Genomic DNA, 18,285 nt, shown 5'->3' on the forward strand with positions numbered 1-18,285 from the left:
TTATATATATATATATATATGCTTATATGTTTACTAGTACTTATTGCATGTATTTCATCTGTACTTTATGCATTGTTTCTCCAACACAGCTCACAGAGGTAATTGTTACCTAGGATATCAGCAAACTTTATTTCAGGGCTGTGACTGTATTTGGCGACCAAAGAACTCCAAGGAACCCACTTCATCTGTGTTCCGTCAAAATGGAAATCATACAGAGTTGGCAGGTATCCTGTATGCAGGGAGTCAATGGGCAATTATTCTCACACATTATTTTAAATACCGTCACATACGGTATATTCTTTTGAAGAACACATTTTCCTTCACACATCTTTTTATTACTGTTATGTTGAAACTGACATTCCCTTTTAATCAAAATAAAAATAAAAATGCATGAATTTAAGCATGAATGGTGGTTTCATCATTATTCAAAAAAAAAAATATATATATATATATACAAAGTAAAAAGAGAGTAGAAAGAGATTTGCATAATACCTGGGATCTCACCAGGCCCAACAAGGACTTTTTCATCATACTCTGTGGTAAAGCAGGATAGCCTTTTGACAAACTCATCAAACTTGGTCCTACTACTCTCTAACAATGTGGCTCCCAGTGAACAGTACAGCGCTTCCAGGAAGTAACATTCCAGGACATCAGCGCTGCTGCAGTCGTCCTCAAGCAATGCTTCAAGTGTCAAGCACAACTGAGTAACCTGAAAGCATTATCAAAACACACTCAATTCAAGGAGTATCATTTTGCTCCTTCATCCTTAAAACATCATTTTAGATACTAGAACAAATTTTCAATGGATAAGATTAACCTACCATATTCAGGTCTGTCTGTGGGACGACCGTCTCCAGTTTCTGACCCTGTTTGCCATCAACAATACCATCTACAATCATGTCAATACATCCGTGTACATATTTCTCAAACAGTCCGTGAAGCACCTCTTGTTCCTGTAAAAACATAAATATATGTATAAAATTTTCAGTTTAAATATGCAAAAAAATTTACACAATGAAAGTATTTTTCTGTAACCTGCTCAGGTCTGCTGTTCACCCATCTTGCCCAGTATGGGGTATATCGCAAGTTTTTGGGGTCAACAAAAACCATCCCACAGCGAGACACAGTAGCAGGTGAAGCGTACTGCAGATCTCCAACCTGTGACGGCAACGTTTGGTTAGGACTCTACTACGTAGTGGTGTAGTCCACGCGATACATGGGTATACAGAGTATACCCACTAGAAAAGCTTAATAATTTCAGTATACCCACTTAAAAGTACTCAACGATACATGACATATCATTCGGCACGTGTCATTGATACGTTAAATGGCAGTTAAGTGCTTCCATAACAATCAATCTGTATGCAGTGTTTTGATACTCTTATGAATTCTATAAGGTTTTTATTACAAAACCAACTGTTGTACAAAGTTTGTTGTTCATTTATTCAAATAAAAGCATCAGAGAAATTTGGAAATGTTCAATATGCTTGAAAATCAAAAAATAAATTGACGATTACATTGTACTAGCCAGTGTATTTTGGTTTCTGAGCACAGTATACCCACTACAAAAATGTAGACTACACCACTTTTACTAAGTGTTGCTTTGCAGAAATGCTCAGGCAAAGGAATTCTGCTCAAACCAATTTCAAAACCCAAACCTCAAAAAGCAGCGCACAGTGACTCTGTAAACGGATCCGTTCCCCATTGGCGAGAGTGAGAAGCTTGTTGTCATCCATGACAGAGTTCATATTCTCCACCCAAAGGGCATCCACGTCCCCATCAAACAAAATATACCTGTAAATTACCAATAACATTATGCCTTGAAAGCAAAGTATTTTAAGGAAATCCCTCTCAAATTGTGCACATACGTATGTCTTTGATTTTCAACTTTTTTTTTTTTTTTACCTCCGCTCTTTTTTGTCTGTAGGTTTGTTGATATCACGAAAGATGTTGGATAAAATCCCATCAGTCCAGTCACGAGTATCTGGATCAAGTACTCCATAAAGTTCAACGACACTCATGGCTTTAGGGTTCAGAGGATATAACTTAGTATGCATCCCCAGTCTGATAAGGAGAAAGAAAGAACGTCACTAATGACCATTTTAAAGATCAAGAGGTGAAAAAAATGCATGAAGTAAACTGACTCTAACCTGGTCTGTGCTTGACATAATATGTTGATGACAACTGATTTTCCTCCACTTGTTGGGCCAACAATCATAGTAGTGTGTCTGGTCATCATTGTCTCATATATCTGCACAACTTTATCCACCTACCATAGGCAGCATTCAAACAGGGGAAATCAATTTTAAGACATTCATATGCTAGGGGTATATTTTACTAGTGACCTTCATTAACTATGTAAATGATAAAAAAAAATAAAAAAAAGACTAACAGATTAAAGTTATTTCACACCTGGTGAGAGAGAAGAATATATTTGTTCTCTTGCAGTATCTGTTCCACAGCATCATTGAAATCAGGATAGCGAACACGAGGGCAGTCCAATCCAGGAAAAAGGTCTGAGATGAGTCCAAGGAACAAAGGGACGTCATCAAACACAAACTTTGGCAGATTCATGTCTCTGAGCGCACGCATCAACACTACATCCTGTTCAAAGGAAAGATGTCACAGGAAGAAATATACAATTGATCAAATAAACACAAACATTTTCAAGAAAAAAACATTTTCCAAGGTTGAAAGTCAAACAAATTGCTTTTTTCCATTTTTCACTTCACTTTCATCCTTCTGTATATTTTCAGGCACATTTTTGTACTTCTGTATATATTCCATTTATTTAAAGACAGGACTAAGTGGGGTGATTTAAAGCAGTTTTGGTAAACGTATTTTAACAAAATGATAGATAAGTAAAAGAGCAATAAAAGTTACAGTTTATTAAAACATTGAAAACATTTAGTCCAAAAAAGTATATTTTTCTAAGCGTGTTAATGTTGCAGTGATATTATAGGTAGAACACTCCTGCTATTTTAAACAGCTGTCAATCTTCTAAGTGCTTCACTACCTCATTGAGGTCTGGAGAGCCTCTCTTTAACTCTCCTGCCATCACCAGGACAGACTTCAAAGCACGTAGGCCAAAGTCATAGTGGGACTGCTTGGACAGCTGCTCACGGGCCAGTTTATACAGCACAGTCATCTTCTTTGCCAGCACCTCAAATTAATATTAGTCAAAAAAACAAAAAACAAATAATGATTTGAACAGAATCAAAAATCATCTATCTGAAACCTAGGTCAATTTTTTCCTACATTTTTTTTTCATTCAACCTTTATTTAAACAGATAAATCACATTGAACCGCAAAGACTCATTTACAAGTGAGACCTGTTTGGACAGACAAAAAAGTGATAAACTGGACACAAGTAGGAATTGGAATTGGAGGCGAAAAAATTCCTATCTGACTTTTTTTTCCTGCCTGAGAAGAAAAAACTCTGATATTAAAAAACACCTCGCACAAATAAGAACATAGTGACGTAGACATTCTGCAGAGGAGGGAAGCGAGAGCGGTGAGCATGTTCATAGATGCTCTCGAGGTCACTGTAAGAGTTCTGATAAGGATGAAATAATCAATCAATGTCCTCAGGTGAGATCCATAAACATTCTCGAGGTATGTCGAGAAATGACCAAGAATAACATATATGAGAATCCAAGAGTCCTGAAATGATGACACAAGTTTATTCATCTGGTTTCATCTGGTTATCAGTTGGAAATTCCTCAGGGAGGGGGTGGTGAGCATCAGATCACCTGTTCTCCAGGCGAATTCAGATAAGATGGCCTTCAAGGCCAACCAAGGGAGCCAAATTCAGATAAACACACAGTGTTTTTGGGGACAGGCAGAACTTAATGATATCTACCTTGAGTCTGTGTTGGTCCACTCGGTTCTGAAATGTCCATATTACATGGCCACACCGAAGGAACGTGACTGAGTAAAATCCCCAAGATCTGATCCATTCTGCCCAAAGCATTTGAGTCCAGGTACTCAAGACACGAACCAAGCCATCATAAAGGCAAGCAGCGTGATCGGGTCCAAATTTGCTGCCGACGACTTCCTTGAGTGTAGATAAAACCAGCAACCAGCCGAATCCAAAAAGCAGGAACCAGTTATCGTAAATCCAATATGCGTCCTTAAAATCCACTAATTGCAGCAGAGATAGACACATCATCAAGTCTTCCAGTCGATGAGATATCCAGCTGCATGCATGCCAACAAGGCAAATCGGCTCACCTAAAGCCTGTCTTCTCTTTGAAGAAATGTTGTAAATTGAGTTGAGGGACCAACTGATCAAAACAAGTCCATAATTATGGTTCGGAGGATATGCAAGAGAGGCTCACAAGCAGTTTCACAGACAGACAGAGCAGCAAAGCAAAGTGGAGAGGGAGGGGATGGGAGAAGCATCCGATCTCGGCAAGAGCAAGTGGAAAAAAAGAAACTTAAAAGTGGTAATGTTATAAACTAAACATGTTTTGTGCTCATGTGCTACCTTGGCCATTAGGAAGCCCTCTGAGAAGAGCATAATCTCACAAATTTGTTGAAGGTCAGGCACAATCACCACCACAGGCCTGAAGAGAGCTTTGACTGATTCTGGCAGCTCTGTACGTCCTGCATAACCAGGATTCATCGTGATGAAAATGCCCATGCGGTCATCCATGTTGATCTCTTGCCCTTCAAACTGAAGTGTTATGAAAAAGAAGTTATCAAACAAAAACTCTGTTGCAATAAAATGGTGATTAAAACTCCCTACATGGTAAGCCATATGTCCTTGAAAGCACAAAAACACTTATTATATAAAGCATCTATTTCATATGCTACATAAATATTGTCCAACAAATTTACCTGAAACCTTTTTAGGTGTAAAATGAGAGCGTTGCGAATGGTCTGCATTTGTGAAGAAATAACTGACAACACTGAGGCATCAATTCGATTGAACTCATCAAAGCAGCCCCAAGCTCCACACTGGGCAAGGCCAGAGAAGATCTTGCCAACAGCCTGAACAAGGAGAAAAAGAATAAAAGAAACACTACTGAGAAATGATAAATGTAAATTTTTGTCAGCAAGAAGGAATCACAAAACGTTTAATAGTTGATGCATCTTACCATGTAGTCCATGCCCTCACCACAATTTGTAACCACACACAGCAGACCTAAAGCCTTAGCCAGATCTTTGGTGGACTCTGTCTTCCCTGTACCAGCTGGTCCAGCAGGAGCTCCGCCCAAATACATAGAGAGGGCCTGTTTCACAAATTTGCCAATATTCATAACGTTACAAAACAAATGGACATACCAGTCTAAAGTGTCTGTTTAGATAATTAAAAACTATTTGACCTGTGTAAGGGTCAAGTAGATCCGGTCTGTCAATGGGGTTATAACCAAGCGACCATTCAGTCCCATATATTCATAACCGTAAGAGAATGAAGCGCTGCACTGCCGCACAAACAGGTTGTCATGTTCTTTCACCCAGTAGAATCTTAGCTGGCTTTCCCATTCAAACTCTTGTGCATCCGTTATACTGGGGAAAGATCAAAAGGTTTATCGCATATGCACACCTTTCTGTCCTGAAGACTAAAAGCAAAATTTGTAAAAGGCTTAGTTCACCTGTTGTCAACAAAGTTGTCCACAATGTCTCTTGCATGGACATCAATGATAAGCACTGTGTTTATTTTCCGCCTGTCATTTTTCTTCAAAGGTTGAGTAATGCGTGTAACTAGTTCATCAATCTGGAGATGAATCTTCTCAGCATAGTTCTTAAGTGCATGCTTTTCTCCTTTCTTCACCTTTTTGAAGACATCTTCCACCTCCCAGGTCCACCACACTTGATTTGCAGCCAGTACTACCATGCCCTGATACAGCAGTATCCAGTCCACTCTGAAAAACATAGAAGGGACTAATTTAATGTGGTCTATTTGATCACAGATACCACCGAGACCAATGAAGCTGTCTTTCTGTTTGACACATACCTACTCATTTTATCACAGTAGTAGAAGATTGCCTCCTTGGTGATAAGCCTATTAGTCCTCCTCATCTCCTCTAGTACTCCCATCATCCACTCTTCCACCCTTCCTTCCACTGGGACAGGGTTCCTAAATTCCATCACCTCACCCTCAGCAGACATCATAGCTCTAACTACTGTCTCCCCACTGGTTTCCATATCAAATCTAAGAGATGCTATGTTGTCATACATCTAGTGCAACAAAAAGAAAAAAATGGCAAAGTATTTCACACACATGGTGAATTCAAAGAAATAATTCACATATATATGTATATATTTTAATTATTTATTTTTACAGTGGTCTGATACCTTGATCATGTGTTCCTGGACACAGGTAGGGTCACTGCTCCCCAGAATGCTGAGAAGTTCATCATCAGAGATAAAGAAGAAGCGAGGGAATGCATTTCGTTTGGAGTCCAGGTAATCATTAAGACTCTTCTGGCACCTCTCTAAACCAATACTCAAGGCCTGCAGGTCTGCTAGCCGGTTACGAACCAGGCAACTTCGCTTAATATTTGGACTTCTTACAGTGTCAGATATTATCTACACACCAACAAAAAAATGTATTCGTTGGAAAAGTAAAACAAAAATACATTTTTACTTTTATTGGAACCGTATTAAAAGACAACTCACTTCTTTAAACTTCTTGTCAATGTTATCAAACTTCTTAGCTTCTTTAGGCAACTGAGAACGAATGTCCCCACTAATGAAGATGCTTTCCAGGTATATCCATTTTCGTTGCACCATCAACCAAATCTATGCAAAAAGCATTTTGTCAGCAAACAGTTTGGGGGATTATCTGAAGTTTAATAAAAAATCTAACAGCTTGCACTGACCTCTATGGTCTCACTGATGAGAGACAAATCTTTTTCCAACTTTTGTATGTCGCCAAAAAAAGGTCCAACAAAACGACTGCCCGCCATGCTCTGTAAGTTCATGATATCATTGTCCACGTTCAGCAGGATCTCATCCACTGCTCCCAGAATAAAACCATGTTCCTGGATGCCTTTAAAATAAGGCTGCATACTGAATTTCATGTTCTCCCAGGTCTCAGCCACCCCCTTCACTCCCTGGAATCATGCACATAAAAAATGCATAAGCAGTTAACATGCTTTGTAAATATTGTGTAATTTGAATGCTAAGACTCTACAATTAAACACAACTCTACTCTAGTTTATAATATTTCATAATAAATGAATGTTAATAAACAGGGAAGCTTGCCTTCTCAATGCTTAGCTCTTTTACAGCTGATGTGACAATGTCGCCAATGACATTTGCAAATTTGTGCAACTCCATAGAAAACATGTTCTCCAGAGTAAAGTAATCAGGGTTTATCTCAAAGCTGGTGTTAGTCCTTTCCATTAGCTCCTTCCAGTGCCTGAAAAAATGTTAAGTAAAATATTAGAAGTAAAAAAATACGTTTCATTAAATTTATTTGGGAAGATCACAAACATTTCCTCGTTAGATCTATTTATTATATTCTGTTGTTGTTAAAATAATGTAAATTTATTAATAAATTGTGATTAGCCATTTTTCATAAATGTGAGTCTTGTTTTTTATGCCTGGTTTATTAATCTGCAGACTAACCTGTCTCTGAGAGCCTCATTCTTCAGGTCTAGCAGAAGAGGCAGAGATTCTCTGAACTCTTTCATGCTCCCGTCTAGAAAAAAAGCCACGGGTAACGCCCTCACATCTTTGGGCAGCTGCCTCAGACTTTTGATGAAACCTTCTATACCCTCCTGCAGCATCTGGATGTCCAAATCTACCCACAAGGTCTGAGACCACTTTGCTTTTGCATTCTGAAATAAAAAAAACACAAACTCATGAACTTCACAAACTCAACGAGAACAGGTAACGTGCACAGACAAGAAAATGTACACATTCAGCAACAGCAACAATTTTCCCACCTTCTGAGCTTTATAAATATCATAAATTTGTCTTAATCCACTCATGTCTTTCTGAATCTTGACAACCTCTGAGTATGAAGTGAAAGGCATCTCTAACAACTTCTCAGCATTGGTGAGCTCCTGTTGTTGGGCCACCATCTTGGCAAGGTCTGCCTCATACTTTCCCATAATGATTAGCCCTGAAAAAAAAGAAGTAATTTAACATTTCCACGTTTAACACTACAGTATGTAATAAAATACAGGCCTGATTCAAGCACCTTTATCTAAATCTTCACCCACAGCTCCAGGACCATGCATGTTGAAACTTTCAACAAAGATGGACAAATCTTGCTTAAAGTCTTCAATCGTCTCTTTTGTAATCTTTGAAAAACAATAACAAGAAAGGTGTAGGGTCTATATAGTTGCATTTCTGAAATATATTTCTTTCATTTAAACATTGTGTGTGTGTGTGTGTGGGGGGGGGGGGGGGGTGTCATGTTCTACCACAGTAAATGATATCTTGATATCTCTCAGACTTTGATCCACTTGTCTAGATTCTGCGAACAGGTCACTCCACACCTGTCCAATAGTAGCCACCAACTCCTTTTCATCCTCTCCAACCTAGAGCACATAAAGGACAGTAGGTTAACCAAGGCAGAAAATGCAAATTTCTGTGCAACAGCTTAGCATTTAACACAGTACCTCCAATTTGTACATGGCCAGGACTCTGTATCTTTCCTGGATGTCAATGAATCTGAACTCCACGTCGACAGACATGTTCCTGATGTCTGAAATAGTTCCAAGGACAGACTTTAGCTCCTCAAAGGTGTCCGGGTTCTGCTTCAGTTTCTTCGAGAGTTGCTGTTTTGTAGAATAAATGCAAATTACAAACAAAAACACAAAAATATTTACAATGGAAACATTTGCATGTGTTGCATGGTTCAGTACCATGAGTTCATCTTTCAAGTTGAAGAGATTCTCTCTGGCAGGCTTCTTGAGCAGGCTACCAAGTGAAGTGATCCAGGACTCCGTTATTTCCCACACTGTGTTAACCAGTGGCTCCAAGTTTAGATGGATACAGTGCTCCGTCCTGCTCAGAGGCTCTTGCATCACCTGCTGTTTAATATTAGCAAAGAACTGTAGCTTGTCGTCATACAAAACATAGGATGGATTTTTTGATGCAAATTTTTCATTGACAATGGTTTTGTTCATTCTCCAAAGAGACCGATAACGTTTCCAGTAGATAAGGTACTGATCCACAGAAAGCAGCAGCTGCTGGATGTTTTTGGACACTGCCGATGCACTTTCATTTATCTGAGGATGCTGCCATACATCACTGAAGAACGTGAATGTCACCAACTCCTCTTCACCATCTACATGTTGTGGTGGGCATTCGATGCATGTCCCATGCATCCAACGTGGAAAGTGCTTAACACAGAAGTGATAAACTTATCATTTAGTGCTAGATACAAATACTTTATAAATAATTTTACAATAATAATAATAATAATAATAGTGATAACCCCACCTTGGTACTATCGATACAGTTTTTAATGCACTGCATGATCAGCCAGTATATCTGTTTACTTTGGGGCTGTAACACAATCTTGGGGGCAGACAAAATGGCATCAATTTGGAAAAGAGCAGTACTTCCCATCAGTGCCATGTTGAACGTCTGAATGCTCCTTAAAGTGCCAGCAAGAGATGTTACAATAGTTCAAAAACTGGTTGCTATATCTCAAAAATACCAGGCTGCAAATTAAAAAGTAATAATGTGATTACCTCTGCACCATCTTTAGAAGGGAATCAAACACTTTGCGTTCCCAGTATGCGTAGTACGATGCCATGCACTTGGCTTTACCACTGCTGGTTTCCAAGGTCAAATTTTCCGTTTTTATGATTAAGCAACTTATGTCAGCATATTTTTTCATAAGAAAATCCAAAGTCTTGGCCTGCTCTTCCTCAATGTGTGCACAGAAACCCCTGACACCTTAAAAGAAGAAATTAATGATTTATTCTCAATTTGTTTTTCTTCCAACTAGTAATAGATCTTTCTAATAGTTCTACCTGGTAAGTCACTTGAATTATCAGATACTGGAAATTTTAGTAGATTGGTCATCAGCATTGACTGTAACTTGGAATCAATTTCCCTTTCGATTGTGTGAATCTTATTGACCACAGACTCAAATGTAGAGACAGCACTGACACCTCGATTGATGAAGTCAGGTATCCCTAAAACCAAGCACACGCCACAAGTTTCAACAATAATCTTAAAAGTGTACAATTGTAGATAAATTCCAGATATTTTTACTTATATAGGTATGTAAATACCTAAGGAGCCCCAGCTGAGTGTTTTGAGTCCAAACTTGATCTCGTTTTTGACTCTTTCTATATGCGGTGCCAGCATATCAAGATGCACCTCACTCAGGCTGTCCATCACAGAGTGATAACGACTGACAAGTATTTTCAGAGCATCTACATACCTACAACCATACAGATGAAGAAAAAGACACCAATTAGTGAGTTTAACATTTGGCATATATTCTGCTTTAGTGAATGTAATTACCTGAGGAGTTGGTCTTCTTGTAGAGCTACATGTTGAATCAGTTGGGGAACAGTGTAGTCCAGTAAAACAAGATAGTTTGTCTCAGAAATTATTTCTGTGATTTCTGGAGAAAAGTTCACAACGTATCGCACATTTTTTTGGCTTCCTTCAGGTATTGACACATCCTTGAAAAAACAAAATTTGAAAACTTTGAAATAAGCTTTTTTATTGCTTTTGCTGGTTATTGAAGAGATAAAGCGTTGCTTTGTATACACACTGGCATCTTTATTTGGCACGCTTGATCATTAACACACGCAGCTAATCAGTCCATTACAAGGCAGCAACTCAATGCCTTTAGTCATGTAGAATTAGTGCAGACGACATTCTAAAGTTCAAGTAGAGCATTAGAATGGAGAAGAAATGGGATTTAAGTGGCTTTGAATGTGGCGTGGTTGAAAGCGCCATATGGGTTGATGTGTCATTTTAAAAACTACTCTACTAGGATTTTTACACACAAGCTTCTCTAGGGTTCAAAAATATCCAGTGAGTAGCAGTTGGGTGAAGAAAAAGCCTTGTTAATGCCAGAGGTCAGATGAGAGTGATTAAACTTGTCTGAGATGACAGAAATGCAAGAGTAGCTCAAATAACCACTCATTACAAACCAATTTCTGCAGAATACTCTACCTGAACACACAGCCAACCTTGAAGCAGATTGCTACAGCAGCAGAAGACCGCACCAAGTGCCAGTCCTGTCAGCTAGAACCAGAAACTGAGGTGACAGTTCACACAAGCTTTCCAAAATTAGACAATAAAAAAAATAATTGATTGTTTCTCTGATGGTCTTTGCAAACCCTAGAGATGGTTGTGTGTAAAAAATACCAGTAGATCAGCAGCTTCTTAAATACTCGGACCCCATTCAAAGTCAAGTTCAATTCACTTTCTCATTTTGATGCTTGATTTGAAAACTCAACAAGTCGTCTTGAACATTTCCAATGTCTCAATGCCTGAGGCACTGATTTGTTGCCAAGTGATTGACTGATTAGCTGTGTTAACGAGCAGTTCAACAGGTGTACTTAAAAAATGGCCAATGAGTGAATATTTAGCAAAACAATATAAAGATAACTTTATGAAAGTAATAGTGATTGATTAATACCATTTCTTGGTTTTCTTTAATAAGTAACAGAGGTTTTTTCATTAGTAGTGACAACGTGTTTTCTGCCTCTTTCAGCCAGCACTCATACTTCGTTGCCTGATAATTCTTAATCTGCACTGCCAATTCCACATACTTCTCCTTTGCCTGAGCAGAAAACAATGAGTTATAAAAGGCTTCCAGTATTAAGTTGGCATTTGAACAGTTTTAATTTGATGTATTAATTTATACAAGACCCATGAAATAACTAACCTTTTCACTTTGTTTATTCTCTTGCAACTCAGGCATTTTCAGGAAGGGAAGGAGGGGTTGTTTAATGTTGTAAAAAAGAGTCTGGGCCCATCTGATTGATCCTGCCACAGGAGGCTCGGTCTTAAGAGGTGGTTTGTCTTTCTGCTTTTCAAAGATCTCCTTGATGCTGTCAACCTGTAGCAGAAGAAGACCTTTACTTGCTGCAGACTATTATAAAGCCCTTACAATAAGTGGTAAAGCAGCTAAATTGAATAAACCAAAACTTATTTTATTTCAAATTCAAAAGTACTTTTTAATCTCAGAGGGAAATTAAACATACTGTTCAATAATGAATGCAATTTTAAGAGATATTGTGGATTAATCAACTGTGATTATTTGATTCAGTTCAATTACAGTATTGCTACGAAGTTTGTCAACTGGGTTAAGGTGCAAGTCATGATGAAAACTTAACAATTTTTTTAAACATTACTTAAGGCAATCTGCTGCTGTTCCAGATTATGATAATACAATACCTCTCTGCAGTACTTGATAAGGACGTCATTTAACTTTGTCATCAAATGATTGTTGATGGTCTGTGTAGTGGGGATTTGTTTTAATTTCTGTAGCATTTCAAAGGTAGCAGCCAAGGAATGCAGTTTGTTAAAAGACAGGTCGATAAAATCAATTATCTCTCCCTCAACAGCCTAAAAGACACGAAAAATGTATCAGCTTAAGCAAATAAATGTTAAAAAAACTGCAATAAGACAAAATGATATTTAGATATGAACTGATACAGTTCATATATTATCCCAAACCAACCTTCATGTTTGTGTTGAAATCTTGGAGGATCATTCTCCAATTAGTCTTTTTTAAGATGCTGAATGGATTAAAGCTGACCTCCTGAATGGGTAAAACCAGACCATCCACTTTGTTTACCACTTCATTCAGGTCTTTCGTACCTTTCAGCTCTGGGCCTAAAATGTTGTTGAGTTCCTCCTGCACCTGAAAAACACAAACCCAAGTGACCTCTATCAAATATACATTTAAAAATGTAATTACTGTACGAGTAGTCAAGATTTTTTCTGTGAGTGGTAGAGTTGCATAAAGTGCACCAACCTGAAACACGGTGCATAGATCCTGGCAGACAGAAGCCATGTAATCACTCCTCTCAAACAGTCTTTTACAATCAAACTCCCAGCGAGGAGCTCTGCCTAAATTTTCTAATTCTGCACGTATCTCAAAGTAGGACAACTTCCACTGCTCAAGAGCCTGCTTAGCCTCGAACACCAGGGATTTGGCCTCTTCCCTATTTTCCCTGTTCAAGATACAACATTTTGAATTTAACTTAAAGAGTAAATTAGAATCTTAACAAACCACTGACTAATATTAACATCACATAATAACAAATTGTATTGGTTTGATTCCTAAAATTAAAGCACAACCACACATACTTGAATAGCTTGTGGACATCTATCCCTTGAGCCACTCTTTCACACAGCTGCCAGGCAATGCGCTCCATTAGAGGCACCATACGCTCATCTGAGTTGTAGTGGCAAGAGAACATCCACACGAGCTGCAAGCTCTCCATCATATGAGGGATGGTCTCCAGCATGATGGCAAAATTTGCTCCAGTGGCCAGATTCTATAAAAGACAACAGTAACAGTGACAGAGGTGAAGAGGATACTGTGACAGAAATGCACTTTATGGAGACTTGTCAGCTTATTCATACAAACAAAGACAGCCAGTGTAAAGGATCAACAGCAAAAAGCCTTTTAGAAAAACATAGCTTACCATAAAGTGCCTTTCCAATGTCTTAAGTAAGCGTGCAATTTCATCTGACTCTAAATGGTATTTAGTTAATTCAGCAATAGTTCCATTGAGGGTGTGAACAATGCCTGCATTTGTTTTGGTCATCACTTCCAAGATCTTCTCAACCACAGACTCTTTGAGCTGATCAAGCAGGGTGCTGAAAACAGAAGCACGCTCCTGCCAAAGTTCGATCTCTGCCATTGGCCCAGGTGCCTGGAGAAAAATGAGAAGTGAAAGTTTCAGATTGGTCACTAGATTGCACAATATGTTTCCATGCCCACTCCTATCAAACATATTCAATGGACATGATTTTTGTAATATTTAAGATGGTCCCTGCCCTTTATTTCCAAGGTTCTTGAAAAAGTCGTTGCTAGTCAACTTCACTCTCACCTATCCAACAATAACATTTATGAAGAGTTTCAATCTGGTTTTCGCCCCCACCATAGTACCAAAACAGCTCTAATAAAAATAACTAATGACCTTCTTCTTGTTGCTGACTCTGGTCTTCTGTCTATCCTCATTCTACTTGATTTAAGTTCTGCTTTCGACACAATCTGTCATTCTATCTTCCTCAACAGACTAACCTCCACTGGCATCTCAGGTACTCCATTAGACTGGTTCAAATCTTATCTTTCTGACCGCACTCAATTCATTCAGCTTAAATTATTTCATTCCCAGTCTTCTCCCATCTCCATGGGTGTCCCCCAAGGCTCTGTCCTCTGACCCCTCCTCTTCATCATTTACCTCCTTCTTCTAGGTCACATCTTCCGCAAATTTGGTGTCCATTTCCACTGTTATGCTGATGACACTCAGCTCTACTTGTCAACAAAACCAAACTCCACACAACCCACCCTCCATCCTCACCGACTGTCTCAATGAACTAAATCATTGGTTTTCTAACAATTTCCTACAGTGACAAAACAGAAATCATTCTTGTCAGTACCAAAAACTCTATTTCAAAATCTGAACATCTTAACAACTCTCTGCTATCCCCCTCGCCTCAGGTCAAGAGTCTTGGTGTCATCTTCGACACCATTCTCTCCTTCACTTCACACATCAACAATGTTACTCAGTCTGCCCATTTCCATCTCCGAAATATTAACCGTCTCCGCCCTTCTCTCACACCCCGCTCCACAGCCATTCTTGTGCACAGTCTTGTGACTTCCCAGATTGACTACTGCAACTCCCTTCTTTATGGCCTCCCCAACAAATCTCTTCAGAAGCTACAGATGGTCCAGAACTCAGCTACCTGTGTCATCACTCAAACCTTCTCCTATAACCACATCACTCCTGTCCTGCAGCAACTCCACTGGCTCCCAGTTAAATCACGCATCGTCTTCAAAATTCTTCTTCTCACTTTCAAATCCACAACCTTGCCCCTCCGTACCTATCTGACCTCTTACACATCTCCATCCCCTCTCGCTCTCTCAGATCCTTCTCTTCACTGCACCTCCATGTACCCTCTGCCCGCCTGTCCACCACGAGGAGCAGGGCCTTCACCTGCTCTGCCCCTCATCTCTGGAACTCTCTACCCCCTGACTTACGAAACACCAACTCTCTTTCTCTATTCAAGACTGCTCTGAAAACACATCACTTTAGACTCGCTTATCCTTAACTTTGTTGTATATATTTTATATTCTTTACGTATTTTTTATTTCAATTTATTCCTGTTGATCTTTGTACTGTGCTTGTTGTTTGTTTTTACACAATCTTTCTGATACGTTTCTTATTTTAAAGTGTCCTTGGGTGTCCTGAAAGGCGATTTTTAAATAAAATGATTACTATTATTATTATGTGTGAAGGATTAACCTGTGCTCAAGTCCCTGAGATAATCTATTTTGTTTCAAGCTACAAAGTGAGGAATTGATCCAAACCTGTGGCTTTTTGCTTTGTTGTTCCTCAATGACTATAGTAATCTGAGTCTGCCAGTTCATCACACACTGCTCCAACTTCTCCAACGTTTCAGGATTATTAAGCAGCACATCCACCTTTGGCTTCAGGTCCAGATCAGGGATTTGAAGTACAATCTCATCTAGAATCAACACACTGAATTTAAACTGAAATCCTTATTATAAAAGTGGCTTGAAAATCACTGTAGTCAAGTCTCCCTCCAGTTACAAATCCCAAAGCACACTAAACATTTCACAATACAGATGTGCTTAAACATTTCACAATACAGATGTGCTTAAAACCAAAAGTAAAAAAGAAAGTTTGGAAAGCAATTTTACTGCTTTTCTGAATTGAAATAAATTCCTCTTTGTGTTTGAAAACTTTGATCAGCAACAAATTTAATTCACTGAATTCATACTCAACTCTCCTTTGTTGTGTTAAATACAACAAACCTTCTAATTGAAGCTGATGAATAGTTGCGTTGACCACTCCCAAAAATTTGTGTGTCCTGTTTAGCAACTCATCGCGAATCATAACCTGCCCCCATGGCTTTTTCTGCTTTTCCTTTTTACTGTCTTTGTTGATCTTTTCCTGAGGAGATCTCTTCTTGTGGTGACTGTCAGCTCCTGTTGCTGCCATGTGCTGGGCAGTGAACATGGGTATATAGGCCTGAGAAGACATACAGTGGAAAAAAAATACATAATACATTCTATATCCAGAAAATTAGATGTTTAAAAAACTATTTAAATATTCTGTTTGAGCACTGTTAGAGATAAATGTTGCTGGTTTGATAACAATAATATATTTTTCATTTAACTTACGTGGACTAGTTTGTTCTGCAGCGCCTGAAGGGGGTTTCCACTCTGCAGGCCAAGGTTAAAAAGCCTAGGCATTATGACATGGGCCTCTTTCATGTCCAGTGGTTGAACAACAGTCTCTGTTCAAAACACAAATAAGAAGATTTCACTGACTCTGTTATTAAAATGGGCTTGAGCATGTTTTATTGTAATAGTACAGTCACCTCACCTTTGGTGTTTCTGAGAAAGTAGATGGCCCGGGATTTCACAAATCTCTCTGGGTATTGGTTTACTGAGATATGAAGCTCAGCGTGGTACACCACTTTAATTTGACTTATCTGAAAACACAAAAAAGAATTGCGGGTGACTTTTTTTTTATAATCTTTTTCTTTACAAGAAACATTTGTAAATAATTTTTGAACAGTCACAGATTGTTCTTACATACCTCATGTGTCACTTTGACGGAGTTGAGCTCTGTTTCAGACTTCTGCTCAGGATCTAACGACGATCCATATGCTTGCGCTAAAGTTATAGATACTTTTGTTATTACTTTTAATATTACTTTTATTATTACTTGAAAATTTGCACTAGCATTGCTCAAATTGAAAATCTACCCAATTATTTGTGATTACCAATGCGCATGTGTAGAATCTTATGGAGGACGGAATGTGACAAAATTTAATAAATAAGTACATAATAATGAAATGTATCATTTAATCATTAAATACATCATTAAATCATTAAATACACAATTAAATTATTAAATACACAATTAAATTACGTATTTCATGATTTAATTAATTAATTAATTTTGTCACCATAGAATCTGGCAACATCCCTAAATATTTTATAGCTATTTCCAGTATTAAAGGTCTGCAGTCAACTCTAGGCTTTGGCCCATGTGCACCTGCTTTTATTGATATTTATATTCAGATGTAATAAGAAATCAGTTTTATTTGATCTTTTGCTTTGTGATAGCGAAATGAATATAAGAATGATTACATAGCAGCCAAGCTAAAACATAAATATGAACCTAATGTATATCAACAAACCGGAAGTAGGCATAAATATATCTAGACCACAATGCATTGCTAAAATGTTGCTGACTTCGAGCATGCGCATTAGTAACTGTATGAAAGTCAAGGCCAACTTATGATACGTTCAGCGAGCACAGAACAACACTTACGCTTACTGAGAGGAACTTCAACTTCCGTTTCTTCCTCTCTAATTGTTTTGAAAAACAAAAGACTTGAATGGGAGTCCTCCTCAGAGATAACGTTCAAAAAACGGATAATTTTCTCCTCTTCTCTTCCATCGTCCCGGCTGAGAAGTTCGTCGAAGCACTTAGGATACTTTTTAGCCAAATTAAAAAGCGCAGTTACCTTCTGTCGGATCCATTCCACACGCAAATCGTCGTGTACCATTATTTTCGACTAAATATTAAATAACATTACCAAGATTCAAGGCGAGTTACGTCGCTTAATTTAACGTTTTGCCGTTGAGACTACAAGACTGGCTAGTGCGCGGGTTTCATGTTGCTATGACAACGGTTTACCGTCTCGCGACTTTTAAGAGGTAATAATGCTTAAACCCAGAGCTGTGACTGAAAGGCAGAAACGAAAAAATATGCCACTGCAAAAACACATAACAATTTTAGTGAAGGCAAAGTAGGCCTATATAAAAACTATAATGTGCTAAAATCTCCACAAAACGCATTTTAATTTTAATTTATTTAATTTCCCTCTGGGATTAATAAAGTATTTTTGAATTGAATTGAAATTAATTAAAAAAAAAACACAAAACCACTACATTTTTTCAAACTATGACTTTCACAAACACCAATAAGAAAAATGGGAACAGGGATTTTTGCCTTTATAATAAATTAGTATTTTTCAGAGTTTTTTGTGAAATGGATTACAGTATTTTGTGCCATAGTATAATTGTTGTCATAAAAAAGACATGCTATGTAAAACAATTACTCAA

The 18,285-nt window shown here is 38.1% G+C and overlaps 1 protein-coding gene across 1 annotated transcript in view; it reads right to left on the reverse strand.

Moving 5' to 3' along the window:
• dnah10 (dynein axonemal heavy chain 10) overlaps positions 1–17,726 on the reverse strand; it is a 29,572-nt gene extending 11,846 nt beyond the window's left edge. Inside the window, exons 1-42 of the mRNA XM_037688507.1 lie at positions 17,489–17,726; positions 16,748–16,800; positions 16,532–16,640; positions 16,327–16,442; positions 15,958–16,174; positions 15,490–15,647; positions 13,598–13,828; positions 13,257–13,447; positions 12,922–13,120; positions 12,625–12,807; positions 12,339–12,509; positions 11,827–12,000; positions 10,446–10,609; positions 10,211–10,362; positions 9,947–10,111; positions 9,662–9,869; positions 9,408–9,564; positions 8,828–9,307; positions 8,582–8,740; positions 8,384–8,500; positions 8,158–8,260; positions 7,901–8,079; positions 7,581–7,792; positions 7,211–7,371; positions 6,830–7,059; positions 6,627–6,749; positions 6,303–6,536; positions 5,962–6,185; positions 5,600–5,869; positions 5,330–5,513; positions 5,102–5,236; positions 4,842–4,994; positions 4,489–4,677; positions 3,017–3,163; positions 2,413–2,604; positions 2,151–2,269; positions 1,906–2,064; positions 1,659–1,794; positions 1,036–1,158; positions 822–953; positions 493–709; positions 110–229 (exon numbers count right to left, since the gene is read on the reverse strand). Coding sequence (XP_037544435.1) covers positions 110–229; positions 493–709; positions 822–953; positions 1,036–1,158; positions 1,659–1,794; positions 1,906–2,064; positions 2,151–2,269; positions 2,413–2,604; positions 3,017–3,163; positions 4,489–4,677; positions 4,842–4,994; positions 5,102–5,236; positions 5,330–5,513; positions 5,600–5,869; positions 5,962–6,185; positions 6,303–6,536; positions 6,627–6,749; positions 6,830–7,059; positions 7,211–7,371; positions 7,581–7,792; positions 7,901–8,079; positions 8,158–8,260; positions 8,384–8,500; positions 8,582–8,740; positions 8,828–9,307; positions 9,408–9,564; positions 9,662–9,869; positions 9,947–10,111; positions 10,211–10,362; positions 10,446–10,609; positions 11,827–12,000; positions 12,339–12,509; positions 12,625–12,807; positions 12,922–13,120; positions 13,257–13,447; positions 13,598–13,828; positions 15,490–15,647; positions 15,958–16,174; positions 16,327–16,442; positions 16,532–16,640; positions 16,748–16,800; positions 17,489–17,726 — 7,384 coding nt within the window. The remainder of the gene's footprint in view (positions 1–109; positions 230–492; positions 710–821; positions 954–1,035; positions 1,159–1,658; positions 1,795–1,905; positions 2,065–2,150; positions 2,270–2,412; positions 2,605–3,016; positions 3,164–4,488; positions 4,678–4,841; positions 4,995–5,101; positions 5,237–5,329; positions 5,514–5,599; positions 5,870–5,961; positions 6,186–6,302; positions 6,537–6,626; positions 6,750–6,829; positions 7,060–7,210; positions 7,372–7,580; positions 7,793–7,900; positions 8,080–8,157; positions 8,261–8,383; positions 8,501–8,581; positions 8,741–8,827; positions 9,308–9,407; positions 9,565–9,661; positions 9,870–9,946; positions 10,112–10,210; positions 10,363–10,445; positions 10,610–11,826; positions 12,001–12,338; positions 12,510–12,624; positions 12,808–12,921; positions 13,121–13,256; positions 13,448–13,597; positions 13,829–15,489; positions 15,648–15,957; positions 16,175–16,326; positions 16,443–16,531; positions 16,641–16,747; positions 16,801–17,488) is intronic.
• Positions 17,727–18,285: the final 559 nt, after the last annotated feature.

Source organism: Nematolebias whitei, chromosome 15 (genome assembly GCF_014905685.2).
Source record: "Nematolebias whitei isolate Nwh7 chromosome 15, NemWhi1, whole genome shotgun sequence".
Taxonomy (NCBI): domain Eukaryota; kingdom Metazoa; phylum Chordata; class Actinopteri; order Cyprinodontiformes; family Rivulidae; genus Nematolebias; species Nematolebias whitei.